The 18,289-nt window shown below is 35.9% G+C and overlaps 2 protein-coding genes across 3 annotated transcripts; one reads left to right on the top strand and one right to left on the bottom strand.

Moving 5' to 3' along the window:
- Positions 1–210: 210 nt before the first annotated feature.
- IMPL1 (myo-inositol monophosphatase like 1) lies at positions 211–15,403 on the top strand. Its single transcript, XM_077388416.1, has 10 exons — positions 211–597; positions 2,075–2,142; positions 3,691–3,824; positions 7,041–7,129; positions 7,942–7,999; positions 8,103–8,155; positions 11,706–11,804; positions 11,912–12,025; positions 13,491–13,592; positions 15,122–15,403. Exons 1-10 carry the CDS (start codon positions 274–276, stop codon positions 15,218–15,220), a joined length of 1,140 nt encoding a protein of 379 aa, XP_077244531.1. The 5' UTR covers positions 211–273; the 3' UTR covers positions 15,221–15,403.
- A 1,341-nt stretch (positions 15,404–16,744) lies between these two features.
- LOC143883389 (uncharacterized protein PHLOEM PROTEIN 2-LIKE A4-like) lies at positions 16,745–18,089 on the bottom strand. Of its 2 annotated transcripts, XM_077386748.1 has the most exons (4): positions 17,893–18,089; positions 17,407–17,522; positions 16,906–17,314; positions 16,745–16,785 (listed from the first exon to the last, which is right to left on the bottom strand). In XM_077386748.1, the coding sequence occupies exons 1-3, from the start codon at positions 17,953–17,955 to the stop codon at positions 16,939–16,941; spliced, it is 555 nt and encodes a 184-aa protein (XP_077242863.1). In that variant the 5' UTR covers positions 17,956–18,089; the 3' UTR covers positions 16,745–16,785; positions 16,906–16,938. The 2 variants fall into 2 exon arrangements, with proteins under 2 accessions (XP_077242863.1, XP_077242862.1); XM_077386747.1 differs by lacking the exon at positions 16,745–16,785 and having other exon boundaries at positions 16,855–17,314; positions 17,893–18,088.
- Positions 18,090–18,289: the final 200 nt, after the last annotated feature.

The following is an 18,289-nucleotide window of genomic DNA, read 5'->3' as shown; positions in this document are numbered from 1 at the left end:
TAACCCATGCATATCATGTGTCTAGCCTATTGCACCCATTGCAGCGATCTTATGGCTTGCTACCCGATTCAATTGGGTAGTTAGGATCGTACAATGAGTTCAATCTTACATTATAGCATCCTGATTATGGGACCCACAAGATGAACGGTTCTGATCATGCTAATGTGGGTGGGTCCAATTGCGAGCGCATCATTCATTAGTCATTACCCCCACAACGGGAGGATTTTCATATGCTCGTCCAGACAGAAAAACACGAAGAGTATTACTCCGCAAATGGGGAGTTCTTTAATCTCTTCTACTACCATGACCCTGAGATTTTCTCAAATACCCAAATCATTTCTCCCTATTTTAGACCAAAATCTTTTTCCATCTTTGAATTTTCCAAGGAATAATGGTCTGGGTATTGGAGGCACCGAACATGGGGTGCGCAGGGTATTATCCCTCACCAAACCCATGAGAAAATTTTGTACCAAGGCTATTTTATCACAATTCCCCAATGAGAAATTGTATCCAAAAATTGGGGCTGAATCGACTGGACCCATTCCTGCAAATCAGCTTCTTGAGGTGGTCGAGACTGCGGCGAAGACTGGCGCAGAGGTTTGATGAATTTTCCTTCCTCTGTATCTCTACATTTTTTGGTGCCAATGAAACACCCATTTCACTAGTTTATTTATTTCTTATAGAAATGTAGCTGTTTTGATTTTTTTATTCAATTTCATGTTGTTGGGCATCTGCATTTATCATCTTCATTGCAAGGTTTCTAGAGAGGTTTTGTTATTCGTCCTTATCCTGTTAGGGACATGCTGAGGTTTTTTTTTTTTTTCATATCGCGGATTCAGTAGAGGAATGGGTCTTTGCCCCTTAGCCCCAAAGGGGTCAAATTTTGTGGAATTTGTCCATTGTGGCTATGCTCTGGACTCTCTAGAAAGAGAGAAACAATCACATCCTTAATGATAACTCCAAGAACATCTCGTCCATTTAGCAAGTGGTTGTATCTCTCATTGTGCGATCGGCAGTCGTTCTTCCTGAATTCATGGAGGATTGGTGTAATGACTATTTTATTGTCTAGAGAAGACATATAGTATTTGACAATAGACCTGGTGTTCACAACCTTCATAAAAAGGTTAGGATAAGGCCCAGCTAAGAAAAGATTCGACACCATCTATCCAACCAAAAAAAAAAGTATTTTCCTCATTTCTATTACTGCATATGATATTTGAACTAAATATTTTGAAATCCTTTTTCCATGAATTCCGCGTATGAGACCCCGACTTTCCCCATTCCCCAATGTGAATGTTCAAAAAATATCATGGCATCCAACATTTTTTATGAGAATGACATCCATTACTTCCCTCTTCTTCTCCCATGTCTCTAGACCTCTTACATTACATGTGAGTTATCTTTATCTAGTCACTGGTTTCTTCTTTCATCTTCCTATTTGTCAGTTTTACGTATTATGCTGTAACCGGAGATTTTCACTAAAGAAAAACTAGATAAGGATGGGGACTTGGTGTGCCTACTCAAATATGCCTCTATGTTCTCTAGCATTTCTAGTTGAAGGTTTTTTTTGCACAATGATGTCAAGTTTTGAAAGATGATTACAATAGAGGATCCATGTGTGCCTGCCATTTTGTTTGACTATTTGATGCTCTCTATTGAGTGTGTGCAAGCTGCTTCAACTTGTGTTTTGAATCTTCATTTAGTGTTACACTTTTTTCCTTTGAGTTGCAGTAAGCTTCTATAGTTCTTTTGCTCTTAATATAATTCTCTCTTTCTTATCATACAAAAAGAAAAATAACAAGAAGAGCTTCCCTGTTCTTGTTGCCCTTTATTATTGAAATATAAAATAACTTGGCCATTCAAAAATAAAAACTGGTATTACTGACATACTTAAGATTGCCGAATTTATTGCGCTCCTATGATCGTTTCTTTGCCCTTGTCATGATTTCTCTTTTCATCTTCAATTCATGTCCCTTCTTGCATGGGAGTGTAGCATTTCTGTAAACTATGCAGGGATATAGGTGCTCAATATTGCCTATCTGCTCCATGTAATCCGTCACAACTTTTTTTGCAGGTTGTGATGGAGGCTGTTAATAAGCCACGAAATATTAGTTATAAAGGAACCACAGACTTGGTGACGGAGTAAGGAAGTTTATTGCATAGATTCTCGAAACTTGTAGTGACGATTCATGCCCTTCTCTCTCTGCTTATAGTATTGTTTTGTTAATCCTTTTAAGGATCTGGTCGTATTCATTTTCAAGTGCAAATTGGATATTGTGCTTATTTATTTTATTTTTTACTTCATCGAAATCCATACAAACAGCCACATGGTGGACATTTCCCATAACTGGCATTGCTATGAATCTGATTCATTTCAGTCTTAAATAATTTTTTTTAATGAGGGATTATGTTTATGGTGTGCACACTAGTACCGGGATAACCATTCAAAAAGAAAAACACTAGTACTGGGATATTTTTGCCTTTTAAAATATTCTCACATACTGTCTCTGTATCTAACGGAAACAGCCTCTCTGCCAAGCAGGGGTACGGCTGCGTACATCTGGCCCTCCCCAGACCCCGCAATGGCAGAAGCCTCATGCATTGGGCCGCCCTTTTACTGTCTCTTCATCTAACTATTTATATACCCTTCGAAAGTGGAATAATACGGTAAGATTATCACTGTGAAGATCCGCTATATGTTCTTTTAAGTGGGTAATTCCTCCACCGGATAAAAGTTTATTACAATATTTGCAAACTACTTTATTCTAATGACCTGGCACTACTGTACCATATACCCATGCCAATTCATTGAATCTAGTGGGAGCAGAAGATGCGGCGGCTCTTCTAGAAGGTCCTAAACTCATACTATTCTTTAAATTTAATTGACATTGGAAAGAAAAGTGAAATATACCTAAATAAATAAATAAATAAAACCTAAAATGTAGTACGCATAGTGTATACAAGGCTACGAGCTGCTTATTTCGAATTTACCGTTTTGAAAAAGGGCAAATACTCCTCCACTTCCAAGCCCCACCTTCGTCTAGAATTAGAATTAGAATATTTTGGAAGTAGAAAATCGCCCTTTGGAATTTGAACTTGAAGAAACACAAAAGGATTGCAAATAAATCAAATATACTGATAATAAAGATGAGTAGAAGGATTTGCAAATGATGGAAGTGTGGAAGAAGTGAAGAAAATGGGGATTGTATGGGTTTTTATAGGTTTTTTTTCTTCTATGGCATTAAAAAGATGCAAAGCACCCTTCAAACGGCTATAAAATGGTAAAAACAGAAAAAAATAAGGATAAAACAGTAAAAAATGACTGTTATGGGCATTTCTGTAAATTAAAAAAAAATTTGGACAAAACATGACATTTTGCCTCATTTCGTCTGAAACGAATGAATCAGAATGAAATAACCCAATGCGACGTTTTGTTCTAGTGATTTGTACTGGTTTGCTTATAGGTACGGACAAAATGAAATGAAATTGTTAACATTAATAAGGGTCTTGTTTGATCCTTTCTTTGCACATTAACTAAAAAAATAAAATACCTCTATAATTAGATATTCTAGTCTATTGGGAATGATTCTCATGATTCCCAATGATGTTTTCTTAGTTTTCATTGTTAAAAGAATAGTCTTTATTTAACCTGGATAAAATAGTAACTTGTATTTCTGGAACTACTCACAGTACAGATAAATCGAGTGAGTCTGCCATTCTAGAAGTTATTAGAAAGAATTTCAAAGACCATCTTATTCTTGGAGAGGAGGGTGGACTTATTGGGGACACAACATCTGATTATCTCTGGTGCATTGATCCTTTAGGTTTGATATTCTCTACCATTGTACTTTTGGTAAAGAATTTTTCATTATGTATGGATTTTCCTCCTATTCATGCATTCTTTTTGATGTGGAAGATCTGTTAAATCCCACTGCACTGTTTAAAATTTGAGTTGCGGGTCTGTTAGCTTAACCTATTGTCTTAGATTCTATGCTCTATCTATCTATTTGTTACAATAGGATATGATATGTTACTTTCTCGTTCTATTTTTTTCGCGAAACCAAATATGCTTTTCTGAGCATCTCGTATTCTCTTTCATTGTTAAAAGTTGTTTAAATTTTTATTTTATTTGTTGTTAAACAAAACATTGTATGCACCGAATAAGAAATGAAAGATTTACACTCATCCATTTATTGAAGGATTCTAAGCATAAACTTAAGAGCTACACATGTTCTATCAGATCGATATATGTCTAGATGGACCCACCTTGTTACTGCTTGAGACTTAAACTTGACGATAGTAGGAAAAACATGAGGTTAGCAGGCTTTAGTAGTTTTCTTTCAAATGATATTGGCGATGCTTCTTTAAACTAGAACTTGGGGAAATAAAGATGGATTTTGAAGAAAGAATATAGAATAGCTGCAGATCTTAACTTCTATAAGTTATGGTTATTTCTGTTTGGAATTTGAAAACATTTAGTTTGGATTTAGAAAGTAATTATTTGAAAATGGGTGGAACTATTTGAAGCTTTCCTATCTTTAAAGAAAAGGAAAAAAAAACTATTTGAAGCTTTCCAAGTTTCTATTTGAATCAAGGAGGTTTAGATTGAAGTAGTGAGGCTGAATTAGAACTGCTTATAGACAGAAACAATTTAGAATTGAAAATGTATTTCTAAAAAGAGTTGTCATTTTGGGATTGCTATCAAATGGATCTCTCATACTCTTGAATCAATTAGGAAATAGAAGTACGAGATGTCTAATTAGATAGAATTGACGTTACTTGGTTTCCAAGTGTGTTCATGTTTTGAAATAGAGAGCTATTGTAGTCAGATAGGAACCAAAATTCCGAGGTTAAAAATTTTGAAGTTGGGAATGATATTGCCAGAGGCAATGCTAAGTTGACTTGGTTGAATCAATCATTAACTTGTTTGGTTTGGTTGGCCAAATCTATTGTCTTCATTTTCCAATAGGGGAGAGATGTTGCAACCTTCTTCTTATTCGTCTCTCTCTCTCTCTCTCTCTCTCTCTCTCTCTCTCTCAACGAAAACAACAAAAGATTCTCATTGGGAGCATCAAATTAGAAAAGTTGGTATTATTTATTATGGGCTCCATAAAACTCGCTGATTAGAGATGACCATGAAATCAAAGGGACCGAAACCAGACAACTTGTCTGAGTTTGTAGTAAACTTGGCAAAATCTTTTATTGGTAGATGAAGAAGGGATTCAACCTGAACTTGGCAAGTACTTAAGCATGTACAAATTAATTTTTAGAGAAATGGAAAAAGCTGGAAGGCATTTAGAGGATGGCTTAGGATGATATAAGCAAGGTTTTAAATTTCGGTTTTGTCGCGACAAAAACAGAAACATTTCAATTTCAATTGAAAATTTTGGCAGAAACCATGTAAAATCACAAAATATGGAAACATATACAAGTAGTAGAATTTTAAGATGAAACCTCCGGAAATGGTAGAATAAGCACAAATACACACTTAGAAACCATGGCATAAGCAAGGCAGCCATCCATAATGGTTTAACAACATTGAACACCTAGTGGCATGCACGAGAATTCAGTACATATCACATTTTACATGTAATTCGTATAAATATGTATGTCTAATACATATAATTCATTTAACATGCAATTCATATTAATATAAATATGTAACACATACCTAGATTAGCTCGTAGAGATAGAAAAGTTGCTCCCACTATGAGTGCTATGCTATTGTGTCCATATGAAACATCTGCATCTTGAAATTCACCTTCATATTCATCTTCGATCTTATCATAAATATCAAAGATTGGTGTGGTTTCATAATAAAACTCTTCTCCCTCCTCAATGTCATCATCATCATAAACAACACAAATAGGTGCAGTTCTGCCGTTCGTAAAAATCAGATATAAAAAACTATACATTTCATAGGAAAAATCTACCTTACCTTCTTCTAACTCGACTCTCACTCAAAATAAAGCAAAAACCCTAAAGAGATAACTCCAACTCAAACATAAAATAGCATAATCTCCTAAAATGCTAGAATGTGCTTGCTTTTATAATAAAACACTTTCATGAAATTAGGCTTCTACTTCAATAAGGAAACATATAAGAATGAAAAACAAAAAATATAACATCCTAAAAATAACTAAAACTGCTTTTATTCTGTGCTTTTTGTCAGTCAATGACCAGATCTGGCAATCAATGGTTTGGCCTGCCAATCGATGATTTTGGCTGTCAATCAATCAATCGCGTCATTGACTATGACACCTTGTGGACTCCTCTTGACTGGTTTCTTCTTAGCGCGATCCAGATCTTCTACTGTCTATTCTGGAACTTGGCTTACATCAACCTCTAAGTGATGATGAACTGTTCTCTGATTTTTGGGTCCTTTGGTTTCACCAATATGTTCTTATTATCAGCAAATGTTAGCGTATCCTATAAGAGCGGTTACCCCTAGGAGGCAGAATTATTTGTGGGTTGTGATTCTCTCGTGCTATCTAATATGCAGGTGCTTTAAGGAATTTTTAATCTTTTGATCTTTGATCACTCTTCCTTTGCAATCAAACACTTTTTAATACTGTGATTTTTTTTTACATTTTATGCACTTTAGGGGCCACTTGGATATGCGGATTTTAGAATCTTGGATTTCCTCAAAATCGTAGATGGGAGACGAGAGAAGGAGACCAGCCGCCGTTTTCTGATTTCTCGCCCTTCTTTCCATCAGTAAGAGAGTAGGAGATCATCCCATGTTTCCAGGTTTTAGAAAACTGAGGATGGGGGAGAGATTTTAGAAAAACATGGATTTCTTACTTAAATCCAAGATTCTAAAGAGAAGCGAAACAGTCGGTCTCCTTCTTTGCTTGTCTCCCATCCATGATTTTGAGGAAATCCAAGATTCTAAAATCCGCATATCCAAACGGTCCCTTAGTATCTTCCATCTTAAAATTGTTACTAGCCACCCTCAGAATGCTGCTCTTGTTTCTGCAGTGTTCTTTTATGAAACTTACAATCATTCCGAGTGTAATTATATTATTCCTGATATTTAGATGGAACGACAAATTTTGCACACTGCTATCCTAGCTTTGCCGTATCTGTAGGGGTTCTTTTCCGAGGAAAGCCGGCTGCTGCATCTGTGGTATTTTTCTTTCTCCCATTGTAAATGCTTTTTTTTCTTCTTAAAGTTATTTCTGTTATTTGAGTACTCAAGTAGAAGTGAAAAACAAATAGTCAAGAAAAGTGATTCTACTAAGTGCACTTAAAACCAAACATTGGTCCCTTCTAGGCTGTGTAGAAGGAATTTAGCGAGGGAGAAAAACTGATATAACATAAAAAAAAAAGAGGAAACCTAGATAATATTTGACCATAAACCGTTGCATACAATCTCTAGTTTTAAATCCATTTAGCATTTTCAGGCAAGTCACGAGTCAGAACTTCAGAATTTTTCTTTTTCCCCAAACTCGGTTTTGATCTTAAACAAATGGATTATTTGTTTTGTGGAACAAAATATGAACCATACAGACATGCTACTTAGTTATCTCTAGTTCAATAAAATTTCTAGGTTTGGCAGGAGCGGGAGATTATGGGTTTTTTGCATCACATCTAATGGTCAATCACATTCTATCTCCATTAAAAAAAAAAAAAAAGAATTTTCACATTTTTTATGTTATGAGCTTTAGTTGAGTTTATGGTTTTAATTTTTTTTTCTAACACCAACTTGGAATTTTTCTACACTTGTCATGTAGCACTGAATAATTAAATGTGTTGTCTTCCTTTACAATTTGTGACATTATATTTCCTTTTTCACAAAATCTTTTCCAGGTAGAATTCGTGGGGGGTTCTATACTTGTCATGTAGCACTGAATAGTTAAATATGTTGTCTTCCTTTACAATCTGTCACACTGTATTGCATTTTATATTTATTTAATTTTTTCACAAAATATTTTACAGGTAGAATTCGTGGGGGGGCCTATGTGCTGGAATACACGCATTTTTTCTGCTTCTGCAGGTAAGTAAATTAAAAGTAATGGCTTTAACTGATAAAATTGCTTTCTTTGCTTATGAAGTTATTAACATTATTGAAGTTAGACATTTAATTTTATATTTTATAGGTGGTGGTGCCTTTTGTAATGGACAAAAAATTCATGTTAGTCAAACCGAACAGGTAGATCATTACACTATTTGAACGTTCTCCACGGATATATTTTTGTTAATAGGCACTATGGATATCGTCTGTAGGATGTTGTTCAGTTTCTTAATTTGTTTCAGCATGTTCAACTAATTTTGATTTCACTGTGAGAAGCTTATTGCTTTTGAAAATAGGCAATATAGTAGAAAAAGAAAGTCCTTAAACACGAAACATTTCAGAATAAGCTTTTTGTAACTTTTAAATCCTTTATTATAATTTTCACAAGTTGTTGAAAATTGTACTAGTATCCCTAGCAAGGATGTTGATATCTTTTCCCTCAATTGAATAGCAGTCTCATGCATTAAATGTATATACTGGCAGCAACATTTAAGGCATTTCCAATTGGAGAAACAATGGTATTGGCTATTGGCTATTTTTTGGGATTGGGCATTCCATAGCTGCAGAAGGCCATATGGGCAGTTAAACAGGGCACATAAGAATCTGGGTTTTATACTATCCTGGTCCCAAGAATGTCCTTGGAAAAGAAGGTATGTTCTATGCAGAAGGCCACAGGGACGGTTAAACAGGGAACATAACAATCTGGGTTTTATACTATTCTGCTCCAAGAATGTGCTTGGAAAAGAATATATGTTCTCGTATAGTAATGAACTTTTGATCTTTTCTGTTTGTCAATATAAGAAAATAAGTGGAGGAATTCTGACTTCAGGCGTTTTGAGTTTATTTCCCGATGATATTAGGATTGTCCAAGAATTGCCTTTTATCTCATATCATTCATCACGAGGATTCATAATAATTTATCCGCAACATCAAAGTCATTATAATGAAGATTTGTGACATTTATTTAGAATTGAGAAATTGAGCATTTTGTTATGGATTTTTTTTTTTCTGGTTTACTCACTCTGCTTTGTGGTAATTTAATTTGTCAAGAATTGTACGACAACATAGGCCCTTTAAACTTAGACTGAAAACTTTTGTATGTTGCATATTCAAGAGTTTGATTCAAACAAAAAGGAGCCAATACTAGACTTGCATCCTCTTGTAGTTTTTCATCAATGACTGTCAAAGCTATTATGCCTTGGTTGCTAAGGGGGCTGTATAAATAACTCTAGGATACCTTATATGCTGGTGACTCAGGGCTTGAGAAATTAAAGTTACAATGACCATCCATCATTGCTGCACAAAGAGCTTTGAATTTGGGAACCTCTTTGACTTCAAGACGAAGGAGAAGTGAGTCCCACCGGGTGTGCCATTTTTTTTTTTTGTGCAACAAATCTTACATGCATGAAATGGAATCACATGCATAAAACACATTGAGATCAAATTCTCCTCTTGCAAGAAGAGCATATATTAAATTGATGGGGACGTACACTTCCCGCTCTGACGAATGTGAATTACATTTCTTGAAGAAAGAAAACACCTATGATCATTCATCTAGAGATTTCTATCTATAAATTTTGACTCTTCCTTTATAAGGGTCCTCTTGGAGGAGGAGCCATTTCGATTCTCCAAAGATCCATTTCGATTCATGGAGAAATATTCCAATCTAAGTCTTTGTGAAAGGGGCCTCCCAGGAGAGGAATTCCTTTGAGTCATAGACCTATTATTTATTTTGACTATTCTTTTGTAAAAGAGTCTTCCCAGAAGAGGAACTCCTTTGAGTCATAAATAAGGGTCCTCCAGGAAGATAACTCCTTTTGAGTCGTAGAAAATATTAATAACTTTGCTTTGACTTGGCTTTTGTTATAGAGTCCTCGTGGAAGAGGAACTCCCTTGAGTCATAATTTTGACTCTTCTATTGTAAAGTGTCCTCCTAGAAGAGAACTCCTTTTGAGTCGTAGAAAATATTGATAACTTTGCTTTTGTAAGAGAGTCCTCCTGGAAGAGGAAATCCCTTGAGTTAGTATTTTTACTCTTCTTTTGTTAAGGGTCCTCCCGGAAGATGAACTCCTTTTGAGTCGTAGGAAATATTGATAACTTTGATTCAACTCTTCTTTTATAAGAGAGTCCTCTTGGTACTTCTTCGAGTCGTATTTTCTACTATTCTTTTATGAAGGGCCCTCCGGGAAGAACTCTTTTCGGTCATCTTAGATCCCCCAGAGGATTGAAATCCTTTTCATCTTGGATCTCCCGGAGGGGAGATATCTTCTTGGAGGAAGTCTCCTTTCTTCTCCGGAAAACTCCTCTTCTCCTTGAATGTAGCTTTTTTCTCTATAAAGATCTGACTCTTTTTCCAAAAGGTTCCATTTCTGTTTATAAAATTTTGTCTATGGGTCCTTTGGGTCGTTGGCAACTGCTACCACATCCCTTACTTTTGGTTTCATGTTCTAAACTCTTCCTTCATGGGAAGTTATGCAACTTCCCCCTTTTTTAAAACGGAGATGACTCATGACCTTCCCTCGAAAAAAATTTCTTTTTTACTTTTCCTGAAATTTAGTCATAGTTTTTGTAATGACTTTTCACTTTTATTAAAGCATTTTTATTTTGCTTTCATCTTTTCCACCTTTCCTTGAATTTGGAGATTTTTTTAGCTTAGACTTATTGTGCGGCCAATTTTCTTTTTACCAAGTTTTTTTTTTTAATTTTTACGTTCTCCTTTTTTCGTAAAATTTTGAGCTCAGCAACATCTAAGTATAATCCCGTCTGGGAAGCACCATAGCAATTTAATAATAGTGGCCATAATGTTAGTAATTCTCCCTTAGAAGTGGTACCATCAATGGCCTTCGTACAACATCCACATTCTGTTGCTGTCTGACTATTTCTACACACATATTTATATGGGAGACCAAAGGATATTTGAACGTAGTATATGAACTGATTTAGCTTTTAGATCTCATGTTGGGTGATTACATGACAAATGCTTGTTGACTTTATTCTACAGGCATTTAGATAGAAAGGTGTTTCTTTATCTGGAATGGCAGACAAAAAATTAGCTTTTGCATCGGCTTTGCCATGCATGTGGCCACTTGATGGTCCAGATCCTTCATCCATTTTCTCCTATGATGGATGGTCCACTGCTCAAAACACAAAACACAAACTGGAATGAATGAACTTAACCATCCAATCAATGGAAAAACTTAGCCTGAAGTTGAACTAATTTGAAGAATGTTTAGTTGTCTTTTAGTATGATAAAATGGAACATTGGGCTTGGAATTTGTCTCAATGAAGTGGTGGATATCTGTAAGAATAGGAACTTTCATTTTTTTTCATGGTCTTAGAGAGTCCAATGGTTTGGGCCGATTTGCTTGCAAAAGAGGGTGATGGTATTATGAGATATATTGATCAAGCTCTGCCCTTATTATAACTTCCTTTTTCCCTTTCAAATAATTTTTTTCTTTATTTTGAGGGAAAAAAAGTCTTCTAGTATGAAAAAGTATGCATTATGTTACCAATTGTAAAAATAATAAACATATATTGTCTTTGTAAGATGTATCTTTTCATGAATTCCTTCTCCTGATTGTGTTTCCATGTTTTAAATTTAGTTATAGAAACAGTTACTACCATTGACATGCCATCTTATTACCTGCTCACTTCTTTTTGCTTTCACATGCCTTGCCCTTCTTTTTAGGTGGAGCGGTCTCTTCTAGTAACTGGATTTGGGTATGAACATGACGATGCATGGGCAACCAACATAAATTTATTCAAAGATTTTACTGATGTCAGCCGGGTATACAATTATTTTAATAATTTATTGACTTTTGCAATAGAAATGATCCTTAATTGCTTTTTCTAGGGGAGATCCCATCTAGTAATGATTTTTGCTGATTTATACAGGGTGTGAGGCGGCTTGGTGCGGCTGCTGTGGACATGTGCCATGTAGCTTTGGGCATTGTAGAAGCATATTGGGAATATCGTCTAAAACCATGGGATATGGCTGCTGGTGTCTTGGTAATATTTGGTTCTATAATGAAATGTCTTACGGAACTTTAATTAAGTGTGTTATGATCCTTATACACAAAAGGTGATCTTTAAGGCATCATTTTGTCGAAAAATTGGACCCCTTACCAATCCATTATTTTCTTTTCTAAGGGCTGAATTTTCTACTTGAAGGTTTCTTTAGAAGTCAGACCTCGTAAAAATGCATTTGTAATCAGAAGAAATATAAAAAAAAGTCCTGATATCAGCATTTGTAATCAGAAGAAATATAAAAAGGTACTGATATCAGATTCTTTATACTCTTTTATCATATCAATAAAATTTAAGATGCAGGCCAGGTTCCTAGATAAATTTCGGGTTAAAATAAAGTCCTGATATCAAATTATGGTATTTCTTACTGTGAATTTTCTTTATTTTGTAAAATCACCAAAGTCTCTCTGAGGTAGTATGAATAACTGCCACAACTCGCTCCAATGCATTTTGTAAAACTATACTGGCCTAAAACTATATCCCTATGTTCTATGTCACAAATGTAGTTCTCGGGAATTTCTCGGCAAGGGAAAATCTCGGGATATATTAATTTTTTTGGGTTTATATCGGGAAATAAATGGTAAAATTAAAATTATTTAAAAAATATATAAAAATATTAAATTTAAGAAAAAAATATAAAATAAAAATACTGTAAAAATATCGGGATATTTTATGATAAAAACGAAAATATCGCTATATTTTTAAAATCTCGGGATTAGTTCGGGATTTTGTCGTTTTATCAAAATCTCGCTATAAAAACGCTATATTTTGAAAATATCGGAGATATTTGTGACATAGCCTATGTTTCATCTTTTTTTTTTTTTTTTGAAAGTTAACGAGCCTATGTTTCATCTATAGACCCTTTATCTTTACACTTTGAAACTTTCACCTCACCTTTCCACCATTTCTGTACCACTATTCGCGTTGCCTTTTTAATCTTCATTGATATTACCTTTCCTGACTTGGACTAATTGTATGCATGGGCCATTACTTTTTTGCATGATCGATCTTGGTTTCAGCTTAGCTGCCATATCTTTGTTCACCATTTTAATTAGCTTTAAGTATCCACATAATAGCCACAAAATCTCTGTGTTTTAACACTTCCTCTTTTATTATGTTTTGTATTATTCTCTCTACTGTCTGGAGGAACTTTAACAGCAGTCACGACTTAGAAGTGTTAAATGACGTTTTGTAAATGGGATCATTTATTAGCGCCGGTCGAGTATGAAATATTTTTTGAGATTCTATCTCTAAAGTAGCTTATGCACTTTAACATTCAAGGCTTGAGATGAGAAGGATTTAGATGTGGGTATTTCTTGGATTGCATGGCACTTAATCTTTGCTTGTACAGATAAAAGAATGTGGTTTCCAGATGTCATTGTTTCTTTTCATTTGTTTTTGTGTCCTAGTCATTTCTTAGATCTTTGTGATATTCTCTTTCAAATAGATTGTTGAAGAAGCTGGTGGCGCTGTCACATGCATGGATGGCAGAAAGTTCTGTGTTTTTGATCGATCTGTTCTGGTTTCCAATGGTTTGCTGCATGGAAAGGTTAGTGCCATGCTCACATTTTATCCCCTTTCATCTACCAATATGGTTATATGAAACCAGTAATGAGTACTGACCCTATAAGCCTCGACTCTATTGATCTTTTTTCGTAATGCATGGTGAAACGGGAATACATAACCATTCAGTATTAACAATATAAATTTCACATGACTGTAGTATAGGTTTTCTACTCCATAATGTTACTCTACCAGAATAAATTTTATTTTCTATTATAATATCTCGATGTTTTATTTCTCCAACTAAACTCAAACATGTTCTATATTTTTTTTTTGGAAAAGACCACATGTTCTATATTGTTCATTTTTATTTTTACTTAAAAAATCACGTTTCTTTGGAACAAATGGAAAATCCAGCTCTCTCCTTTCTGATGCAAAAAAGTCAATCTAAGATTTTAACAGTGACAGGGCATGGCAATTGGCCTATCCTGCTTGTTGGAGTTCCACACAAAAGCAAATAGTCCCACATCGGTAAAGTGAAGTAAAGTGAAGTGGATGGGGATGGGTTATAAGGGAATGGGCACCCTCCCTCTAACAGCTAGCTTTTAGGGGTGAGTTCTACCCGGTTAAGTTCCCTACAAATGGTATCAGAGCTTAGGGCGTGGTAACCACGGTTTGCCTCCGAGGGCGGGAATGTCCCTCGGGGAAGATCTCGGAAACCCCGGTTTGCCTCCGAGGACGAGAATGTCCCTCAGGGAAGATCTCGGAAACCCCGGTGTAGTATCTCGTGGTTCCCACGTTGCCACCGTATGGAGGGGCGAGATTGTCCACGTTGCCACTGTGTGGAGGGGGAGATTGTCCACGTTGCTTCCGCGTGGAGGGGGAGATTGTTGGAGTTCCACACAAAAGCAAATAGTCCCACATCGGTAAAGTGAAGTGGATGGGGATAGGTTATAAGGGATTGGGCACCCTCCCTCTAACAGCTACCTTTTAGGGGTGAGTTCTACCCCGGTTAAGTTCCCTACACTGCTGTCATGGAATTTTGACAGGAGATGCCATGATTTCCTTCATATATTTTAATGGGTGCAACTTGGGTCGAGTCGAGTTGAGATTTTGCTAAAAAAGTGAACCAGAATCAACCTGAACCCAAACCAATTTTATGGTAAGAGCTCCACCCAAATTCTAAAAAATCGATCCAATTTGCACCCCACATATTTTTTTGAAGTAGTTCTCTTTTCCTGTAACACATGGTGCAGCAAAAGATATCCCAGGTTTCATAACATGCCAAGTAGAACCTAAACCGAGCCTTTTCACTTGTGATTTTGCTTGCCAATATCATGCCATGTTTGGGCGATGCCTGTCATGGCTTGATCCACAGCTTACCACCATGGATGCTAGTTTTTCACCCTTAATACCCATCATGGATTGCTTTGCTCTTGCTATATTGTCATATCATGCTAATAAAAGTATGTCAAAAGTGATTTTTTTCAATAACTGCGTCAAGGGACAATCTCTTTAATATGATTATTAGTGGTTCTGTATCTTCTTGGTAGTGAAAATTTTGTTGAAATGCAGCTTCTGGAGAGAATAGGTCCTGCCACAGAGAATCTCAAAAACAAAGGGATTGATTTCTCCCTCTGGTTTAAGCCAGAAAACTACCACACAGATTTTTAAAGTGCCATTTTCTTCCTTTGCTTGAAAGCTGTCTACTGCTGACATTTTTGTTGATTAAACTTTTAATGGATCTTTGTATAATTGCTCCATAAATGGGTTGGCATCTTGGTGATTGGATTATTCCTACATACAGTATTTGTATCATTTTTTGTACACAAATAAATAAATATAGGCATGCATGGATATATGGATACAAGGAATGGACTTATCTATAAGCTTCGAAGTGAAACTTGATGTTTATAACATCTTTACCATCAATTGTTGCACCTGTCCATCTACTTAGACCGTGTGGGTGGCCTGCACCATAGGCCAAAAGTCATGCTCATTGAATGATCCTAATACTCCAATCAACAGACATCTGTGGACTCTGGCCAATCTATTTTTTTGCTGACTATCCAAAATAGGCTATTGATTGGACGGTGTATCTGATTGGTGCTGTTTCAAAGTGTATATGATCGTTCGAATGATGATCGATCCACAAAGTTAAAAAGGGAGCCTGTGTGGCTGTTCGTCCCTGCAAAAGTGAGCCGCCAAATTGCCTTGCAATCCCTAATTTTAGATTAGAAATATCAAAGATGGCTCAGGCAACAAATTTTTCTTGACTGTAGTTCACTGGGCAGTGGTTCTTCCAATTTTTAGAGGGATTGTTGAGTCTGCATTGTGTGGAACTTGGGAGAAGATTGTAGTGATTCATATTAGGGAGGATCGTCCCTCCCCCTCCACTGAGATTTCTAAAGTTGAAATTTGTTAAATGGGAATAGACTTGTGGGCAAATTATTGTTAGACTCACTTATTGTAGTTAGAGATTTGCTCAATGTAATCCATTGGGTTAGAGATGTCACCCCTTATCCTTGGAGGTCCATTGGCGTTGTTCAAGAGATACTAGACACGGTGTTTCAACATGTGTTTTGTTTGGCATATAGTGAGGGGGATCCAATGTTGCCTGGAACGCGGTACGAGAACAACATACGAGGTACGTTGGCTAGTCTGGTATGCGGTATGATATGGCATGCAATACATATTTTTAGAAAAATTTCAGTTCCCAACTAAAATATATAAAATTTGAAGATCTCAATCTAGTACTGAAATAAGAGATTTTATGTGAATAACTATCTAGTACTGAAATAAGAGATTTTATATGATGCCCGACCGTCAAAGTAACAAGGGCTAGGGGGTAACCTAGCCCTTGTAAATCTCACGGTCGGGCATCATATAAAAACTTCTAAAATAAAAACATGATAAATGACTAAATTATTTTGTCAAAAAATAAAAACATGATAAATGACTAAATTAACGAGTTAGCGTGCAGTTGTCTTTCCCTTGTCCATTGAAATGTTCCCTCTTGTATGCGAGTTTGTTGTCTGGTACGATGGGGTCGTTATTTTTAGCGATCTTGAGGTCGCGCGATCTGGATCATGGGACAATAGGGGTGGCAGCGACCCCTGTAACATTGAGTGGATCATCTTACTCTCTCCAAATTAGCAAAAACACCTTATCCTTGCATTTCTTTTTGTTTATTCTTTTTTATTTTGTTTGTTGTTGCTTGACCATCTCGTCTTGTGAATCTTCTCCTTGTTATTATATGCATCACCATTAAAAAAAAATAAACATAAATCAACGATGACTCATGAAGAGAAACCTAAAACTGAAACTCTACCTAACATAGCAAAAGTAAAGAACCATACAGTTCAATCTTTTTGCAAAAGCAACCCACACACTTAAGCCTTCTTGGGCTTCATTATAACTTCTTTAATAATCATGCTACCCTTCCACCAAGTAGTACTGATTTCATACATCCCAAATTCAACTGAATCCATCTTGCTATCCTCTGATGTAGTGAACTCGCCGCCACGAATCTCATGCCATTGGTCACTTAACTCCTTGTATGTTTCAAGTATCTCAATTCTATCATCTTTATGTCCATCTGTGGTGGCTACTTGGAATCTGATAGGAGAAGAATGCCAGCCAAATGCATCAACCTTAAACTTGACAACCCAGAAGATCTCATATTTTGTGTTTGGTGAGAGATGTGAGAACTCCAACTTCCCAGTGACTTCGAGCCAGTTCACTTGCAGGAGCTCTGCAACTTCAATCCTAGACAACATGAAACCCACATCAAATTGGATTAGTTATCATTTAAGGAAATCAAATTCATGCAGATTATTGAAATGGATATATTTTCTTACATAGATCCTTGTTCCTGAAGTGTTATCCATTGCCAGTAACGCTTATCCTTGCCCCATATGATGCTTAGAGACTTTGTGGGTATGTGAACTGATTTTCCTTCTGTTGTAAATTCTTTCTGCAGGAAAAAAAAATCAGAGGTAGGAGATTCAATTATTTTTTACATGGTAAAAAATCAGGATTTTAACACTAAAAAAGAAATCTAACAAGATTCAGTTTAACCAAACATAACAGCAACAACTATACTATGATAATAAAACCAACAAGAATAGCAATAGGGAAATGACATAAGCATTCCCTTAATTTTATAATGGCACTCTTTTATTTATTTTTTACTTTTGTAACTATCTATGAAAGAGTATGACAATTCCCCCAAAAACTATCAACCAACCAATCAAAGTGAGGAGTGTTATTGTGGAAAAAGGGAGTGTGGATATCATTCCCTCTGTAAAAATATTAGTTGAAGAAGAAGAAGAAGAAAAGCTCACAACTAATGGAACAATATGGTGAGGAGCAGGGCTCTGTTGAACGTGTTGCTGCTGATGGCTCATGTTCTTCAACTTCCCAAAGGGTGACAAAGAAAAACAAATGAAAGAAACCCAGTTTCAAACCAATCCTACAGAGGGGGATACATATACATATCTACGGTGCATTATAGGGACACCATTTCACGGACGCGTAAGGCGCAAGAAGCCCAAAAAAGGTAAAAAAAAAGAAAAAAGGAAGTTCAACGTGTAACTGATGAGACCTATATGTTCAAGGGATGTGCAACGTGTAACTGATAAGATATACATATTCTTAAAGTGTATACGAGCATTCTACTTTTTTAAAGGTGGGAGAATGCGAGAACCCGGAAGAGTTCTTTACATCTGTAAAACAAAGGAA

Source organism: Tasmannia lanceolata, unplaced genomic scaffold (assembly GCF_043159265.1).
Source record: "Tasmannia lanceolata isolate RefF3 unplaced genomic scaffold, GAP_Taslan_0.1 ptg000008l, whole genome shotgun sequence".
NCBI lineage: Eukaryota > Viridiplantae > Streptophyta > Magnoliopsida > Canellales > Winteraceae > Tasmannia > Tasmannia lanceolata.
Note: the sequence above shows the minus strand (reverse complement) of the source record. Positions and strands in the feature narration are given on the sequence as shown.